The sequence below is a fragment of the Bubalus bubalis genome, chromosome 4, assembly GCF_019923935.1.
Source record: "Bubalus bubalis isolate 160015118507 breed Murrah chromosome 4, NDDB_SH_1, whole genome shotgun sequence".
In the NCBI taxonomy this organism is placed as follows: domain Eukaryota; kingdom Metazoa; phylum Chordata; class Mammalia; order Artiodactyla; family Bovidae; genus Bubalus; species Bubalus bubalis.
Window position 1 is genome coordinate 135,998,986 of NC_059160.1, and position 19,706 is coordinate 136,018,691.

The following is a 19,706-nucleotide window of genomic DNA, read 5'->3' on the forward strand; positions in this document are numbered from 1 at the left end:
TTCTGAGCTTGGGCAAATATACTACCTAGAAGCTCAGAGATTAATTATAAATTTTTCTAAAGGCTTTCTCAGATCTGCTTCTGAAGAAGACTGTTCTTCATGAGCCCACCAATGCAAACTTTGACTTAATTGCTGGTAGACTCGCCCAAAATCAGATTAAAACAAGTCCATTAGGCTAGAGACATTATTTTTGTTTCTTTCCAAAACTGTACCATGTCTAATGACATAACCATATTAGCCCAAATCAAAGAGCCAGACCCCTCATATACATCATGGTATTACAATCTGCTGGCAATACTAAAGACAAAGATGACAGTCATTCAAGCTGCTTTGTTCTTGAAGCACACATACCCTATGACCCAGCACCCTTAAAGCTTTGACAGTTCTTTTAAAAAGCAGTGACACACACAATATGTCGGTACACACACACAATACACACACAATAATGACGGTAGTCCTTAAAGGAAAAAACAAAACAAAACAAAACAAAAATTGGAGGCATTTTATAGCTAAACAATTTTATTGGCTTTTTGTGAAATAAAAAACAAAACACAAAACAAACCACCATGGTTAAAGGCCATAATCAGCGTCAACCAAATGAACCAGCCACTTGGTTACAGTAGCTGATAACACCAGTGGATATTATTGCTTATACCCCAGGTTCATTTATATGCCCATTACATTTTGGCAAGATTACAATCACATGGGAGCTTTGGTTGTATAAATTCAACTCTGACTATTCATCGAAAACTCAACTTCTACCATTCTATGATGGGATAGATGCTGATTCTTCCTCTCATTGTCTCCTTTCTCCTTCCATTCATGACTTACAACCTATTGACACAAAATTAAGGTAGATGCATTTACAATCATCCCATCCTTCCCTACTCTACTGCCCAGTCCTTTGTCATGAGCGAGTGATAACATTTCTGGGCCTCTCCCAATTTTGCTAACTGGTATGTATCCATGGCCAGTAATAAGCGCTTATCTGTAATCTGGATAGATTTTCAAATATATTTGGTTGTTAACATTGGAGTTTGGACTCAACTGTCTCTTTTCTAACTTCTGAAAGCTAGAAAAAAAAATCAACAGCTTTTAGTATCATTAAATTGACCTCTGAATAGAAAAAGCCCGAGCCTCCACCACACAACATCCCAAAACAGGTATGGAACTGTGGCCTTAAAATGCTCTGTGTGAGTGTTGTAACATTTTAATTTACAGAGAAGCAGTGACTGATGGCCTCTCAAAAGCCCCCCTGCTCAATACTTGCTATTTTAACACTGAAAACTCAGAATGACAAAGGGTCAGAACTAACTCACAATAGCACCATTTCCTAGACTTTTGGAGTAAAATTCCCGTCTGCGTTGGAGAATGCAGTGACCTTAGACGACCCAGCCTCCAGCTTTGTGCCTTCACAGGCCCTCCAACTGAATTTCAGCAGGGGTGGGTGGTCTGCCTTGGTCTACTTCTGCAGCAACGTGAATTTTCCCTGGGAAGAGTTAAAAACATGGGTCTTACAAAGTGAAGTTGGCCGCAGGTGAGAGACCTGAGGAAGCCTGTTTCTGGTGGGGAGATGTGACAAGTCTGCAGATGAGGGGACCGAGTCCGGGGACCCTCACCCTTGCCCATCTCGATTCAAGTCAGTGGCAAAACTGCATGCAGAAACATGGCAAGATCAAGGAACACTGAGAGACGGACATCTTCATACAGCAATCCAAACACCAGCGCTCTTGTGGTATCTTTTGTATTCAGGTCCACCAGAGAGTTTGCCCTGGATAATGCTGGGATTTAATAAGCCCTTCTAATGATTATAAAGATTATCCTCTTAAATCTAGACATTTTAAACAACAGAAGATTTGATATCACTATATTTTACATGGCACATATAACCATATAATTACTAGCACTTACACAGCAAATATTGTAAATACACATTCTTGGAGTTGACTTGGTAATTATACCAGTGTTATTCGGCAGAACAAAGATGAAACACTCCCTAACTTGTACTTTGGGGAATTTCATTCCAACTCTTTACTTCACGACTAAAGGATATCCCTCTAATTAAGTAATAATGCTCGTGGGCAAAGAGAATCGCAGGGCGACTTCATGGTTAATGTGCGTCCTGTAAAATAAAGTAATACACAGTATTTTCATTTACAAGAGACCGTATAAAAATATTTTCCAATTTGGAATTTGAAACATGAAAGCTGGATTTTTTTTTTCCTTTGTATAAAAAGAAATGAGATACCAGACTAAAGTTTATTAAGCCTTCTAACAAAAAATATACATATAAGTTTAAGGAATGCAGTGAGCGTCAACTTCCCTTTTTGTCCAGGCTCATTGATGGTGAGCTTGTGCTTTGATCCCAACAAAGATAAATGCACAAAAGTGGAGGAAGATCAGTGCCTGAAACCTGAACTACATGTTATCTCTAAAAATAAGACTCATTTTACAGTAGTGCTTTTGAGTGGCGTGTCAGATTTCTGATTTTTTTTTCCTCTTCCGCCTCAGGCGACCGCTGGAGATGAATTCCAGAAGCACCACTTTCTTCTCGAGTGATGTTTATTTAGTGCAATGTCTTCCTTCTCTCTTTCCCTTTTCACACGCTGGTAGTGGTCTTCTTCCTTCAGGTACCACACGGGAGGCCAGCGGTGCCTCTCAAAGTATTCCTGGTTGTCTGGGGAAGAAAAGGTGCAGATGATGATACCTGCTAGGTTCTGTGCTTAGGCTTCTCTGAGATGATTATCACGTGCATCCTCTCAGCTAACCAATGAGCAGGGACGCTGAGTAGGGCCAGTAGCAGATTATGACACGAAAGTTTTGAGAGGTGGAACCACTTGCCTAAAATTACACAGCTGGACACAGAAAGCCTGAACCCAGGTCCCTTTGCCTTCCCAGACAAGGGTGAACCAACAAGCTCTGCTTGCTCTGCAGCAGGGCACCTTGAACAACCCCTCTCCCACCTGTCTCCACACAAATCCCCCCAGCCATGAAGTTCTCCAGAGAGAATATCCAACATACAATTCCTTGGGTCTTGCATGTCACGTGAATCTGTGACTGCCATATGGCCACAAGGAGTTCTCCGTGAGCCGGGGGCTGTCCCATGTTCCTTCTCAAGGGCGGTGAAGGGAAACCCCTCAGTCACAGGTGATGAGAACTGGACAGATGGGGACCACACAGCCTCACCTGCAGATTTCGATTTGATTTCCTTGCGGAACTTGGAACAAACACTGTTGTAGTTGGTGCAGATGTGGTGCAAACACCAGGCGGCCAACTGGTGGGCATTGTGAAACTGCAGGGAAGTGACCAAAAGGGGGTCAGACCTCTATTTTCTCAAGTGGGACTACAAAGAAATAAAAAGTCATGGTAGGGGTCAAAGAAATAAAGGGCCCAGATGACTGCTTCAGAAACCTGCTGTTTTGACTCGTGTTTTGACTTTGGCCACGGTTTCCACACCAGCCACATGCAAGTGTTTGGCATCCTCCTCTCACCTCTGGGATATGTGCACTAAAAATAATCACTGTATCAGGAGTTTAAAGTCTGCCTTGCCTCTCTCCCCCTCCCCTCACACCTGCCCTCTAATGATAAGTGGCCATGGCCTCTGGAAGGCACCAGCCTGCCTCAGAAAGCAGCGATGTCATCTCCGTTTAAGGAAGCCTCGGCAACAGAATCCTCCGTGTCACATGTCAGAGCTCAGCTGGCTGGGGCCAGTGATCTGAAAGAGGAGACTGTGGCATGTGTGACTGTCCTATACCTGTCCTTTTGGTTACATAAGAAGAGCAGGCGATGTGGGCAGGGAGGGAGGGAGCCAGACACTCCATGCACTCTCTCCTTTCTGAGAAGACGCACAGGACCATGGCAGCTGAGATAGCTGTGTCTGCGAAAGACCTGATGCACAAAAATCCATAGTTAACTCCCCATCTTGTCCTCAGATTTGGAAGGGACATGTCCCTCAGTCTTTCTGTCCAGGCCTCTTTCGGACATCCGTGCTATTGTCTGTTACTCTTAATGCTTCTTTGGGCAGCTGAACCCCTGAAACCCACAGCATGCTTCCTCTGAGGCCCCTGTCAAGGCCCTGAACAGAGGCCAAGAGAAAAGCCAATGTCCCTGGAAACTAATTCAAGAAACTCTCTGCAGATCACAAGCCCAGCAGGACAGACAATTTTAGCCAGTGCTTCCAACTTCTCTTGATAGTAGATTTCTCCCTGAAAGTCAGATTAGAGCAGTGCTGTATTGGAGTTGGCTTGTACCTGCTTGAAAGTGTCACTGGGTGCAGCTCTTTGCGACTCTGAGCTCAGTGACTTTGAGTTGTTACAAGTTGGGAAGGTGGGGTATTTACACCATGGAGACTGGAAAATGCAACAGATCATGGTCTCTGCTGATAGTTAAATACTTACCAGTGCATCCCTGGGTTAGAGTCTAATGAATGAGCTAAGATACTGGAAGCTCCATCCTAAATGCCTCCTCCAAGGCTTTTCAGAGCTTAGCAGGAATGATTTTATTTCCTTCTTGGGTTATGTGTGGGTCAGGGGAGGGAACAGGGTGGGAACAGAAAATAAAAAGATAGACACAACTGCTATATTACCTCCATTGGGCTGGCCTATAGGAGATTCTGGGTCATTTGATTGTTCTCCAGGAGGAATACTTACTGGAGGGGCACAAGTCTTAAGTTCTCCCCTAGTCCTGTTTCAAAACACTCCCAAATTCCAAATGTGGATGATCAGTGTCGATGGGGGCTTGTTGATTTCACTGCAGTTGACGTCTGCTCTCAGTTTTAACTTGTAACCTCTATGAGGTTGTTTTTCACACTGGATTTAATAATTTGTGCTTGTGTTTGCTCCTCTCAGTGGCTTATGATGGTCCCAAGGGCAGAGAATCTACATGTCCTCTTATCTAAGGTGGTGCCTGGTAGAAGGGGAGGAAATAACAAATCCTTGTTGGATGTTGAGTCAGAAAGAGCAGGTTGCTGTGAAGTCCTGATCCACATTTTCCCCTCTTGAACATCTCTCAGGGCTATAGTCAGAGTGGCCTGAGGAACATGTGAGATGGGCCTGCCTCCTCCTCTTCCTTGGTTAACAAATTCCGATTTGAAGTGCCTGACGTAAGATTTAGTAAACCACTGCCATAACCAAGACAGGGAACAAAGAAAGCCAAACCCAATAGGTCAGAGAAAAGTCTGAAGAATTTATTCTTAGTTCCTACAGAGTGTAAACTCATGGCCTGTAAGTCTAGGTCAGGGATTAGATAACTCCACCTATGTGCCTTGTATTATGAGAGGATTTCCCCTCTTTGATGCCCTTTCTGAAACATTCTCTCCTAGTTGTTTCTCAAAATAATCAGTAAAGTTGACAGAGGGTGAATTACCATCCCCATTTCCAACAGATGAGGAAATGGAGGCAGCCTTTAACTTTGTGCCTTAAATAAATTACATGGAGACAAAGCCAAGACTGATCTCTGACCCTCTCTAGAGGAAGAGGGCAGTGTGTGTTGGGATATGGAATCACAATATCAACAGTAACAAATGCTGATGTAAAAAAAAAAAAAGGAAAACCAGGAGAGCTGCAGTGAGACCAGAGGCAACCCGGGACTAAACGGAATTCTAGAAACTGTGATCTCAGCCAATGCATGTCTGAGAATTCAAAAAAGAGCCAGAGCCTTCCCCTCCCATGCCCTGAATTGTTCTCCCACATGTGAAGCTGCTGCCTCTGGAGGGGCGGGGCACAAAGGGGCTGGTGTGGGGGCAGGGCCCTTGTTGTTTTTTTCAAATGAAGCCCAGCAGGGTGAACAGTGCCTGAAACTTAAAACTTTCAGATCTTTTCTGTTGCACACAGCAGGGGGCTTCTGTGACTCATTGGTGACATCTTTATTTGTTCAGATGCAACAGTGGAATGTTTTATCAGCGTTAAATGAACTGGTTGAATACACCGAAAAGGTGAAAGGCAAATTGCTACGAACCTGGGCCAATTCCAAGTAAGAGAGAACTTCCCCATCAATGCCCACGCCACTCATGGCGGCCTTGGTCAGCTCCTGAACGGCGTGCTGTTCTGGGGAGAAGAGGGAGCAGGAGAATGTTAGTGCCTGGAGGCTGCCATCTGGGGTCACCTCAGAGGGGAGGAGGTAGGGGACACAGTTCCATGTGCACTGAATCAAGGGCCCTCTCTGATGTGTGGCCTTTCAGTATGGCGAGTCATGGCTCGGGTCAGCGCACTGCAGGCTCTGGGGACACTCGTTAGCCTTTCTGAAATAGCCAGAGTTCTCCAGACCACCTCTGTCCAGTATGGTAACTACTGGCCTCCAGGGACTATTTAAACTTAATTAAAATTAAACAAAATAAAAAATTCAGGTCCTCAGCCCCACACTAGCCACATTTAAGCGCTCAGTGGTCACATGTACTGGCCATCTCGGACACAGAAAGTCTCTATCATTGCAGAAAGTTCTGTTTGAGAGTGCTGCTCTGGGCACGCTAGGACCTGCCTAGAATCCTCGAGACTCTTGTATCTTCCTGCTCGATGGTTTCCTCACTCTTATCACTCCAATTCTCAATACTCTCTGACTGTGGAGAGGCTAACAGTAATGAGTCCAGATGGGGAATTAAAACTGCTAATGCATACGTGCGGAGAAGGCAATGGCACCCCACTCCAGTACTCTTGCCTGGAAAATCCCATGGACGGAGGAGCCTGGTGGGCTGCAGTCCATGGGGTCGCGAAGAGTGGGACACGACTGAGCGACTTCACTTTCACTTTTCACCTTCATGCAGTGGAGAAGGAAATGGCAACCCACTCCAGTGTTATTGCCTGGAGAATCCCAGGGACGGGGGAGCCTGGTGGGCTGCTGTCTATGGGGTTGCACAGAGTCGGACACGACTGAAGCGACTTAGCAGCAGCAGAGGCAGCAATGCGTACGAGTGTCTCAGCAGCAGCAGACGAGGGACATATTGTTCAACCTCTTAGATTCTAAAGACTGGGGCGATCTTCAGCCACAAGTCACACAGATCTAGATGGGACCGTCGTTTCTGCTCGGAAGCTGTGTTCTAGGATTCTATGCTGAATTCAGACTCTGGTTCTGCGACTGAGTTGCCTTTTGCCTCTGTTACGCTGTTGCCTGCCTCTGGCCTTGACATGAGTGGGTACAGTCTTGACCCAGCATTTCTGGCTCCTTGATGCTTTTTTTCATCTCTAGCATCACATTTAATTTTTTAGTATACTGTCCAAACCATGCTTACTTTCTGCTCTGGGTTTATGTGCTTATTTGTTAGTCTATATGTCTCTTACCTAGTCAACATGGTCTCAAGTTTGGGATGGTTTCTTTGGCACAACATTCCTCAGCTGGATTGACAAAGAACTATTTGTAACTAAATCTTCCAGAGGAGTCACTGGGTTTTAAATCTTAGGTAACTCCAAAGTGTTAAATGATAGTTTGGCTTGCAGGGCATTTTCACCCCAGAAACTGATTTTTAAACACTCTGTTCCAAACACTCTATACTTACACTAAACAGCAAATACTATAGAAATGATTAAAGGAATCATCTTAGAAAGATGTATATTAAATAATCATAACCATTAATAATAGCATTTACTAAGAAAAATAAACATACATAGACGTCTGTAGTTAACACAGGAAGGTTTCTTTGGGTCAGTTTCTTTCCTGGAGAAATCAGTCCCATGTTTTCATCATCACCCTTAATATTTAAGCACAAATGGCCCTCCTTCAAGATTGATCACAAATCCTCAGATTTGGCTCCAAATTACTTTTGATTATGTAAAACAGTTCAGTTTATCCTCAAAGGACAAATACTTTTAAAAACTGGATAGTCAAATGGCTTGAGGTTCTTACTTATGAAAAAAAGAACTGCCTTCTGTAGCCTGCTAGAGTTAGTATTGAAAAAGCAGCAATACTCATTTGAATCTATGACTTCAGGTTTATTGGTTAAAAAGAGTTTAAAGAATGAAGAGCAGGAACTTCCCTGGCTGTCCAGTGGTTAGTACCCCATGCTTCCAATGCAGGGGTTGCGTGTTAGATCCCTGGTCAGGGAACCAAGATCCCACTTGCCGTGCAGTGTGGCAAAAAAACAAAAAGAAAATGCATAGCAATACTATTTCTTGTTATCCAGCTGGTGAAGAAGGAAGGTGAGGAGAAAACGTTGATCTCCAGTTGGCTGAGCATGGTAGAAACTTGGAGTGCAGAGAAATAAATCTTTTTTTTTTTCCTAAAGATACTGTCAGGAAGTCAAGGGCAGGTGTGGCTGGTTGGTTTGTTCATACCTTCATTTTCATTTAATGCTTCAACAGACTTTTACTGAGAACCTCCTATGCTCAGGCACTTCTCTGTGTACAGAGGATATGCCAGTGAACAAAACAGGCACTATCCTGCTTTCCTGGTTAACAAGAGTCAACTAAATGTAGCACCCTTACTGCTAATCAACAACTCTGGTAAATGAAACAGAAGGTTTAAATTCAAGAAAAGGGTATTTGAAAGCATATATCTTATTTAGATCTACTTTGGCTTACCAACTGAGCAAATCTAGAAATGATACATAAGGTTCTGTGAAGTTAAATCAAGTCTCCCTTTTTTCTCTTTTTCCCAAAATGATCTTGACAATGTCAGAACATTTTCTAAAATAGCTTTAAGAAAACCACTTACATAATGCTTACTAGGTGCCAGACACTGTTCTCAGGACTCTCTCTCTTTATATATATATAATCTCTTAACTCATTTAATCTTCATAACAACTCTATGGTAGAATATCATTATCCTCATTTTAAAGAGAGAGAGAAAGCTGAGATACAGACTAATTAAATCAAGTATGAAGTCATCCAGCCAGTAAATACTGGAGCCAAGATATGAACCCAAGTGATCTGGATCTGTAGCCTATGTTCTTAACTACTGCCTTCTGTATGTGTCAGCAGGACCTATACAAAGTAGGTGCCTAAAAAAACAGTTGCTGAATTGAACTGGGGCTGTTTGATACATTTGATCAGTTCATATCACCCTGTACAAGACAGTCCTATGTTGGGTGATAAAAATTTAATTTTTATTCCCAGGAGGTATTATTTTTTGCAAAAATGTCATTTTGATAAATATGACAGTCAGATACCGCATGGTCCTGAGTCATCAGCCTTACCTGCAAGTGCAACCAAGTGTGGCAGGCAAAATCTGTTTGCCAAGGCAATTAGTTCCAGTGGGTCCAGGTCCAAGTTAGGTGACAACTGCTTAGTATAGAGATAATCCAGTACTGCCTGCATTGACATCTTGTTTATGTGTGGGAGATATACCTGAAATGTTATTTGAAAAGGTAAGTTCTGCTGAAGAAAGCACTGGGCACATTTTCAGGCTATACTGCTTGTAAATATCCCCGCCGTGTGATTCATTATTACCAAGTCTGGGACACGTGCTCTGAGGCTGTGCGGAGAAGTCACTCACTATTTACAGCTGTAAACATAACAGTTTGATTTGTGGATGACAAAAGAGTGGGGCTGCCTGACAAAGCCTGATTTGGAATTTTTAAATAGCTATTTGGGCTTATAAATCAGACAAATGGGCTGTAAATGTATGATGACATTATAGGCCCTCCTTGCCAAGTACCCTGTAATACTCTATTGTGGGGAAAGAAATCTCCTAGCAACATGACAGGTGTTGGGGGGAGCTGCAGACCGCACTTTGCTGACACACAATAGAGCCCAGCTCTCTAAGATGTCAAAAGAAGACGATGAGCAACCAGCCTAGTTGCCACAGTGACTGGCGTGATTCCAACGTTCTATCAGTAAACGCTAGCATGAAATCAACTATACATCAATAAAAAATTTAAAAAGTATGTGTTAGCATGGTATACACACTTTATTTTTCCTGTGGCACAACCACATAGATTTGGAACTACTGGAAGATTATCAGGTATCAGTAGATGCAGAGAATCTAGAGAGAGCTGGGCTTGGGACATCTTGGGGAACGGCCGGGTATGAGAATTGTTCCCTGGTGGATCCTGCTCGTCTTCCTCCTGAGCACGTGTAGTTATGGCGCGTATTCATCCAAGCTAGAGCCTGCTGAGGAGCCAGGGGCTGCCTGGGAAGTAGAGTTCTGAACGGCTGGGCCTGGATCAACAGGGATACACACGTTATAGCAGCTGTTCTTCATCTGAGGTTTCTAACTGAACGAGATGTGCCCTGGCATCATAGAGAATGGTGCCATGAGTACTCGCTATTGGAATGATGATAAGAATTAACCTAATAGAAGGCCTCCTATGCACAAGGTACTGTGCTAATAAGCTTTCCACATGCATTATATTTTGATCCTTATATCCTCCCTAGGAAGGAGAGACTATTGTTTTTGCCATTTTACAGATAAGTGAATGGAGGTTTAGGGAGGTTAAGTCTGGTGTCCAGGGTTGCAGAGCTAGGAAGCTGGGACTGATATTTGAACCCAGGAAATAAGATTCTAAAGTTTGTGTTCGGAGCTGCTGTGCAGGACTGGAAACCCTTCATGGTAAGGAAGAAAGCTATAATATAGCACTGTATCTAACAGTTTTCAAGAATTAGATTTCTGAATTCAAAAGGATAAAAAGTTATAGACTTAATTCTGGTATAAGCATACAAAAATTACATTTATGATTACATTTATGTATGACATGATTATATCTGTATGTTATATATGATTACATCTATAGTATATATTTTAATCTCTCTATATTTGTGTGTATAAGTGTGGGTATATATATGTGTGTGTGTATGTATATGTCTGTGTCTGTATATATATATTTGTTTATAAATTGTCTCCACAATCTACAAGGGGCTTGTGGCCACTTCAGTCTTCTAATGGTGTGGTTGCAATTGTTAAAGCTATAGCAACCGTCTATATCATTTTCCTGCATAGCCACCAACCATCTGAGAGAGGGAATATCTTTTCGGACACAGCTTTCCCTAGGTGTATCAAAGAGAGAGCCCAGAAAAATTCCTAGAAATATTATGGAAATTACTCTTCCTCTCTCAGACACAGTGAGAACAATTGTGATTCTATTAATAAGCTGCGTGGTTACTACCCATCAATGACTTGACAAGTGTGATAGTTTCAAATTTTTAGCATAACTTCTACAATAATAAATAAAACCTGGCAAGTAGAAACTATAGCTGATATCATTTTAAAATACAGAAACCATTGTATTGTAATTAATTGCTATTCCAGTAAATCTAACACAGTTATATTTGTGTGGATAAACATTTATGTACACATGCATTTATCTTACATAGACATGAACTTTTATCATATGGAAAACATGGCAAATTACATATGGCAAAATTTGATTTCTCTAGAATGGTGTTTGGATTAGCACAATTTTTAAATAATTGAAAGTTAATTAAGTTGTGAAACTTTAAAATTGGGGCCATTGTGATAGTAAAAATATATACATTTTATGAAGTGTTAAGTGCTCTAAAGTGTTAGTGATGATAAATAAAGTCCCAGGGCTTCCTGTGAATACCTGCACTCACAGGGATGGGGATGTTTCTGAAAATACTAGCTTGAAGGACAGGGTAAGGGGCTGGGGAAGGCCCAGAGATATGCTAGAATGCTGTGTGACCTTTAACAAATTATTCACCATCTCTGAACCTTAGTTTCCTCATCTGTGACATGGGAGAGATTTGGAATAGATGACATCTAAAGCTTTTCCTTCACTAAGATAATGGACTCTGAAGATACTCAGATGACTTAAGCCATTTTTTCTAAGATTGTGTTCTAAGTCATGGCAAAATGGACATCCTAAATAAAAACAAAATTATTTTTGGCATCAGGAGATGATAGATTCCAGGAAGCAGCCCTGCCCCAACACTCCCAATGTCTTCAGAGCATTCTGACATTTGTAAGCATCTATGACCTACTGTTTCCTTCATGTTTAATATAACACTAACACTTTTATTTATAAAAGCAGTGGCTCTTTTTGGCAAATAATGTTAGGGATCCTCGGAAGTAACCAACAAATGAAAATAAACAACATTTTAGAACATGCACTTTTTTTTCCCCCGCTGTTGATTTTTTTCCCTGTGATTTCAACATTACTAATAAACTGAGTAGCAACAGAGAGACCATTTTTATAGAACTTTAAAAAATAAAATAAATAAAACAAATGGAATTAAAACTGTTGTGCCCTACCTGCTGAAAGTAGCTTAAGAAAAAAAATACAATGCTACCCTAAACAACGACCCATATTCCAGTTTAGCTGGTTTAAAAGTTTAATTGCAAAGATCAGCTCAGACTATTAGGCTTATAATTAGAGATGGTCTCATAGAGAATGAGAAAGTATTCTAGATCCAGAGCATTGCTTACTACAACATGGGCATGCATTTTTAATGAACCACTTGCTGAGTACCTCTGGGGAGAGAATTATGCTTACTGCTACATTAAAAGTAATGAGAAAAATAGAAGTAAAATACAGTGTCTTAAATATTAAATGACAAAAAAAGTTAAAAGAACATCAGTGGGCATATTTTATTCCTTTCTGGATATGCATGTGAATTCTATTAATGCAAAAAAAAAAAAAAAAAAAAAAAAGGTTGGATTTTGTGGGGGACATCAGATTTTCACAAAACAATAAAGAATAAAAAGGTGGCCTAGAAAGCACAGGCCAATGCATATACAGGCCTAAATTAACCATAGAACATTTACTGAGGCTTCACCCAAGTACCTCTTCTTACCGCCATAACCACCTCTACCACACTCTGCTAGTTTAGGAAGGGACCTGGTGGCTTGTTTGTTACCTGAGGACTTTCAGGGGACAAAGACCTTAAACTCCTCATGGAAACAATTTAACAAGAGTCCTCCAGGAAAATAGTCATCGACATTGCTTGAGCCTTTGTATGTTTTAGGCACCAAATTTGATGCTCTACACACATACTTTCATGACTGACCTGCCCTTTGGAGATGGTTCTCTTGTGGTCCCCATTTTAGAGATGAGGACGCAGGTCTAAAGAGGGTCGGTCTCTTGCCCAAGGTCAAGCTGAGACTAGAGTTCATAACTATATAAGAGAACACTTCCGTGTACCCTGGAAGTCATGAGAAGGGGCAGGAAAGACTGGACTTATCTGCAGCTCACGCCATTCTTCATATATTAGGTGTCTTGGTATAGACTTTTGGTAGCTTGGTTTGTTGGCCTTTGTGTTTTGAGCTGGGTTGAAACTACACATCTGTATCAGGCTCAGCTGTAGTTCTAAGTGGTGAGCAACCTAGTCCTTGAGGTGGGGAGGGGGGTGGGCAGTGTGATGCTAAACAGATGCCACACCAGAGAGAGGCTGTGACGTGACCAGACCCGTGTGCATTCACATCGGCTGCCAAGTTTCTGTTTTGGTCACCTCTCCTGCACGTTTTAATCTGGAGACAATTACAATCCATTCCTGAGAAGGGATAAAGGGGATTAGCATCAGTGAGGTCAGCTCTGCCAGTGTCTCTTTGTGCCTGGGCTCCGGACCTCGATCAACCGCTCTCTGCCAGGTGACAAGCAGGTACCCTCGGGCACATACTTCAGCAAGCTGGAAAAAGAGGGCAAGCGAGTCTTGGGGCTCTTTTATCTTGAGAGATTACTGAAGTTGGTGCTGTGCCAGTTGGATGAGGTTTTATTAATTGGCGGCATCCCCCAATTTTCTTGAAAAAGAGGGAAAGAATATCATCAGTGCCTCCAGCATCCACATAAGGCTGACGTCATTTTGCATTTAGTGCTTATGAGGTGCTTCAAGGTACTGACACTCACACCTCGCAACCACATTACGGGTTATGACCACATTTTCCAGATAGGAGGCTGGAGCTCAGAAGGGTGATCACTGGCCCAAGGCCAAACAGCTTGTATGCAGAGGAGTCGGGGATCTAAGCCCCACAGTCCCTTCACTGGGTAGCCTCTACCAGTTGCTGTGGTCTTAGTAATGATGCTCCCAGACACCTTTGATGGTAGAGGAAAGACTTCGTTTAGCTGCAGGTGAGGACCTCCTGGTTTACGAAGGCTGGCAGACATCAGAAGAGGTCATCAGGATAATTCTAACATCTTTTTCCCCGACAGCAGACAGTGTTCGGCCGGGGGTTGGTTTAGGAGCAGCTGCAGTCTGTTCTGAAAGCAGAAGGGTGGCCTACCGACAGCCAGCCATCCTGGCTTGTGATTACAGGATTCTGTTTCCCTACCTGGGGATGCAAATGCAGGCTCCTGGGTCACAAAGGGAGTGCTCAGATTTCTGGGGTGAGGGCTCCCCTTTGAAGTTAGTTACTGTTTTCTGGGTTTCTGTTAAAAGTTTGGAGAGATGTTGAGATAAGCAAAAATAAGCCCATTAGGACAATAAGCTTGATGGGGTGTCCCCAAATATATTTTTAAAAGATGGATAAGAAATATTTGCCAAACTCAACAAAAAATGTCTACCTCTAGAAACAAGTTAGAAATGCTTGAAGGGAATTTTTCTTTCTTTTCCAACAGCTTGTGAAGACGTGGAGATACAAGGTCTCCAAGATGCTGTTTGCTCTGCTCTAATAATATTCCTTTTTTGGAGATAGGGCTGGCATTTGACAAGTGACCCAGTGGCTTCTACTAGATGTAACAGGTAGTTACATCTACTACTAGATGTAAAGGGTAGTCTGAGAGACCCTTTGCTCCATCTCTGTTTTCCTAGAGGTGACAAGCCCTAGAGTTGAGGCCCGTTAGGGCAGAGAGCCTCAGGGACTATTACAGATCAAGGGGACCTTGAGCATGACCTAGTACATCTCTCACCTTTAGGATAAGGAGACTGAGGCACAGGAAGGTGGCTTTTTAAGATCCCTCATCTGTTGTTGGCAGGAGTCAAGCCCAGGTTTAAGTGACTGAAGACACTTTTCACTGTCTCCAACTTCTAGAAGACAGAGTGCCCCTTCTTTGAGGGGATTTTGATAGTACCTTGCCTGATGACATTTGTTAAAAAATATAGCTGTACATGTTTTCAGGGATGAGGAGCCCTGTGAGGATGAAAGGATATGGGGGGACTTGGGGGTTCACACATAGCAAGTGAACAACAGGCTTCTCATACTTGTAGAATTATGGAAAGAGGGTGACCTGGTACTCAAGCATTGCCTAAAAAAGTCTTCCAAGTTAGCAGTTAAAGAATCCAAGTCCTCTGGCAACACTTTCTAATACAAATACACATGCATATTCATTAAGATGCCGCTCGGGCTTTTTGGAAGGCACCTACCTCACTGTTGGCGCTTTCGACAAATGACCCGCCGAACATGGCAGCCATCCACTTGCAGCTGCAGATCAGCAGCGGTTTGTGGGCTCTGATGGCTCCATCGTCCAACGTAAACGTCACATCTGCCCAAGGATGGAGGAAGCACAAGCCTGTGAGCCAGCCTTGCCAGGGCTTCCATCCATATCCATCTGCCTAGTCTCTCATCTCTCTTCCATACCCTTAACCACTGATGCGGTGTCCACCCCCACCTTGGGCACCGATTCTCTCCGTGTCCTCCAAGGATATGAGGAGTAAGCATTTAAAATTATACATAAGGTCACAACACAAACACTGTGAACCATAAAGTAACATAAAGGAGAGGAATATTCTTTTCTAAAGTTTCAACATGGAGCACAGTAGAAAGAATAATAAAACAGTAACTGGTTTATCACACGCTTAATTTTGTCATGTTTGCCTTAGCTATATAAAATGTGTGTAGATATTTTTTAACAGCATACTTCAAGAAAAGTTGTGACCAACATAGACAGCATATTAAAAAGCAGAGACATTACTTTGCCAAAAAAGGTCTGTCTAGTCAAAGCTATGATTTTTTCAGTAGTCACGTACGGATGTGAGAGTTGGACCATAAAGAAAGCTGAGCGCCGAAGAATTGATGCTTTGGAACTGTGGTGTTGGATAAGACTTTTGGGAGTCCCTTGGAGAGCAAGGAGATCCAACCAGTCCATCCTAAAGGAAATCAGTCCTGAATATTCATCATAAGGACTGATGCTGAAGCTGAAACTCCAATACTTTGGCCACCTGATATGAAGAACTAACTCACTGGAAAAGACCCTGATTCTGGGAAAGATTGAAGGTGGGAGAAGAAGGGGATGACAGAGGATGAGATGGTTAGATGGCATCACCAACTCAATGGACATGAGTTTGAGTAAACTGCGGGAGTTGGTGATGGACAGGGAGGCCTGGTGTGCTGAGTGAGGTTCATGGGGTCACAAAGAGTTGGACACGACTGAGTGACTGAACTGAACGTACTCCAAACTACTTTGCCAAGAATTTTCTAAAAATAAGATTCTCCTAGATAACCATACCATTATAACTCTTAAGAAAATCAGCAATAATCCCTTAATATCATTCATTATCTAGTTCATGTCCAATTTTTTCTAATTACCTCAACTGTATTTTATAGTTTTTTTTTTTTTTTAATAAAAAGAATCCAGTTGAGGCTCCCACTCTGTGTTTGGTTACTAATCCTCTCTAGTAAGGAAAAGGAGATTTCATCAATTTCACTTAAGGTCCATTGTTTCATTTACTGCAGGTAAATCTTTGTAACATTTCTTTTCATTAACTTTCAAGACTCTCTCTCTACCATGATTGTCAATGTTTGGAGTAAATATTACTCAAAGTTTTAAAATTAATTAACAGGTTCAGTGACCAGTTATTAAATGCATATTTCTATGGCAGGAATTATGAAAATGAAGACAAAAACAGAAATATCTAAATAATAATGGAAGTCAAGAAGTCAAATTTTTACAATGAAACATACAGAGAGAGGACAATTACAGAACAAAAATAGCACAAGCCTATGAGATAGGATAAGCATGGACCAGTCACTCATCTTAGATACAGGTTATCAGGATGCTTGGGCAACCCTTGGCGCAGTTATCAAAGACAACAAAGGGACAAAAAGCATCCAGACGAGCAGGGCACAGGATGGTGAGAACCCAAAGGAGAAGGGAGAGAAACTGATGAGGCTTTCCAGATGGGACCCTTTCCAGAGGGTCACCAAAATGGCCTCAAGGCTTTCAGCAACCCTGGGATCAAAGGCTGCTGATTTTTGTCATGGGTGCATGCTAAATGGTGACTGGAAAATATCAGGGAAGAAATCCTGAAGGGCAACTATGAGTACGGAGCTGACTGGCTCAGGCTCAGGGGTAGCTTGACCTACCTTTGAGAAGCACTATGACACCATGGGGCTCTAGGAGGCAGCTTGCATTCAAATCCTGGCTGCACCACTGACTGCTGGTATAAACCATAGGCCAGTTACCTAACCTCCCTGCCCCTCAGTTTCCCCATCTGCAAAATGGAGATCATCATATTTTACCTCTAAGTGTGATGAGAATGAAATAGGCGAATATGTATACCTTAGGTACATGGGGGGAAAAGTACTTGCACATGTCAGCGATCATTATCTCCCCCTCCTCATGTTTGGCTAATGTTTGATAAAACACAACCAAAGGTCCTGATGGCTTTGCCATTGGACCCGCTCACCTGAGAATGTCCCCTTGCTGAGACACTCTTTTATCCTATTGGCTTTCCGGACATGAAACGCTTTCGTAATCTCCTGGTTCATGAAGGCTTCCTTGTTCATGATGTTTTCCACCATCATCCGCAAATCAAACATCTCCAGGACCTCTGCGATCTGAGCCAGGCCCACCAGATCTTTTTCCTTTTCATCCAGTTGCCCCGTGTAGAGAAACTGGAGCAGGGTCCGGAAAGGGCCTGGCTGGACGGACGCGTCCATCCTGACCACAGTCACGGGGCCCAGCCGCTTTGAGACGGGGTTGACCTGCATCTCTTTGTGCATGCCGATGAACCCCTTGCTCCAGCCCGACAGGGTCTGTGTCTCTGCCACCAGGTCCTCGGCGTCCAGCCCCAGGGTCTCCTGTTGGGACAGGTTCTGGCTCGAGGGGGTCCACTGATCAGCCTGAGGCGTCCTTGGGGTGCCCTCTTCCCTTTCCTCATCTGGGTCAAGACTCTGTGCCCACTCCTGGGAATCCCTGCTTTGCTTCTCTCTCTCACAAGCTCCTTCACTCCAGTGGGGGGTTTCTTCACATTCCATTAAAAAAAGATCATAAAACTTGGAAGAGGAGGTAGCGAGGTAAATTCGGTGTGCAAAGATCTGCTCCTGGTCCTGGAGGATGAAGAGGACGTCGGCACACAGAGGATTGTCCAGTAAACAGGCAGCTTCGTTCGTCCCTGTGGAGGGACATTCTGGAACTTTGATGACCGGTGGGGGGGCTTTTGGAGGTAGGAATGGTGCCTGAAGTAAAGGTTTCTGGACTTTCTTCAGGTGCGATTTCCAGAACTGCAAGTGCCGTCGCGAAATGAGCGCCGCTCGGATTGCGTTGTCAAACACGTCTTTGATGCCAAACTGGTCAAACACGCTTGTTTCATAGTAGGGTATACCCAGTTCCTTTGCAACCTCTCGGCCTTTTTCTGGGGGCAGAATATCCCCTCTCTTTATGGGCCTGAAATAGAATATTTTTAACATTAGAATCCGTCTTATTTCAGGAAAAAAATAGTAATCAGGGCCTATCTAAGCACCTAATTGAATTAGACATTTTAAATCCTATTCAGACTTTTTTTACTAGACTCTTGAAAAATCTCCGACCAACCTCAAATCTTTCAAATATAAAGGACTTATGACGGCAGGGGAAAAATGCTTTCCGTAGTAACAACAATAACTCAAGCATCACCCATTTCACTAGCTGTTTGTTCCTGGGTAGGTTACTTAACGTTTTTCTCAGTTTTCCCATCTGTAAAATGGGAAGAATAACAGTAAGTACTTGCATCTTAAAGGATGACTGAAAGGTTTAAATGAGATAATTAGCCCGCCATAGTACCTGTTCCACAGTGAGTGCTTGATCAGTGTTAGCTGATAACCATCATTATTGCCACAATCAGCATCATTTTCATCATTTTCCCCTTATGCTTACATTTTGCTTTATAACTTAAAAAGGAATCCACATTCATTTTCTCACTTGGGCCTCCCAGTATCCCTATGGATGCTGTTTTCGTTCTGTATCCTGAAGAAACAGGCAGAAAGTTTAAAGGTCCTTTCCACTTGGGAAATGTCTTAAGGTCACATTTTAAAGTCACTGAGAGCACTTTACTAAGCAGTCAGAGTCCAGAACTCCCTAGTTCTAGGCTAAATGATCCATGTCCAACAGCTCACGTAAGTCTCCTCTATTAGTTTTGTGAACCTTCTTCATGTCTCTCCCTTTCTCTTCCCCTCTTCAATCAGGCGATCATCTTTTGCCTGGATTAGTACATTAGCCTCTTAACTCATCTTTCTTCAGAATTTTTCACATTTTAGCTCACAGCATTCACTGTTACACAAAAATTCCTTATGTACTACAAGTATGACTTAGCTGCAATTCTTTAAAAAAAATTTCCTCTGGTTCCATAGAGCTCAGGGAATAAAGTCTAAACCTTTTCGACTGGCACACAAGGCCCATTTACAGTCTAATCAACCCCCAAGAAGCCAAGCTTCTGGAATCAGTATCGGCAGGCAGGATAGTGCTGTAATTAGGGTATAACCATGATCAAGACACAGATGAATTCCAGAATGCAGGCAAGACAGGATCTGTCGTTACATTGTTCACAAACACATACTTGATTCTGAGATGCACTCTTAGGAGATGATCTTCCTAAATAAAATATCTGGTGTACAGGACCAAGGGTGATGTGTGTGTAACAGGGACAGGCCTTAGGAGAAATAAGGTAATACTGGATAGAATTTGGATTTGAGGC

At 42.7% G+C, this 19,706-nt stretch overlaps 1 protein-coding gene across 11 annotated transcripts in view; it reads right to left on the reverse strand.

Moving 5' to 3' along the window:
* Positions 1–497: 497 nt before the first annotated feature.
* The window catches only part of RHOBTB1 (Rho related BTB domain containing 1), a 141,388-nt gene continuing 122,179 nt past the window's right edge, over positions 498–19,706 (reverse strand). For 7 of the 11 annotated variants that reach the window (XM_044942148.2, XM_025284592.3, XM_025284588.3 and 4 more), the window contains 6 exons: positions 17,442–18,421; positions 15,180–15,298; positions 9,122–9,272; positions 5,956–6,044; positions 3,187–3,292; positions 498–2,677 (listed from right to left, as the gene is read on the reverse strand). In XM_044942148.2, coding sequence (XP_044798083.1) covers positions 2,508–2,677; positions 3,187–3,292; positions 5,956–6,044; positions 9,122–9,272; positions 15,180–15,298; positions 17,442–18,421 — 1,615 coding nt within the window. In that variant the 3' untranslated portion in view covers positions 498–2,507. The other 4 variants (XR_003109041.3, XM_044942151.2, XM_044942149.2 and 1 more) reach the window with 4 other exon arrangements.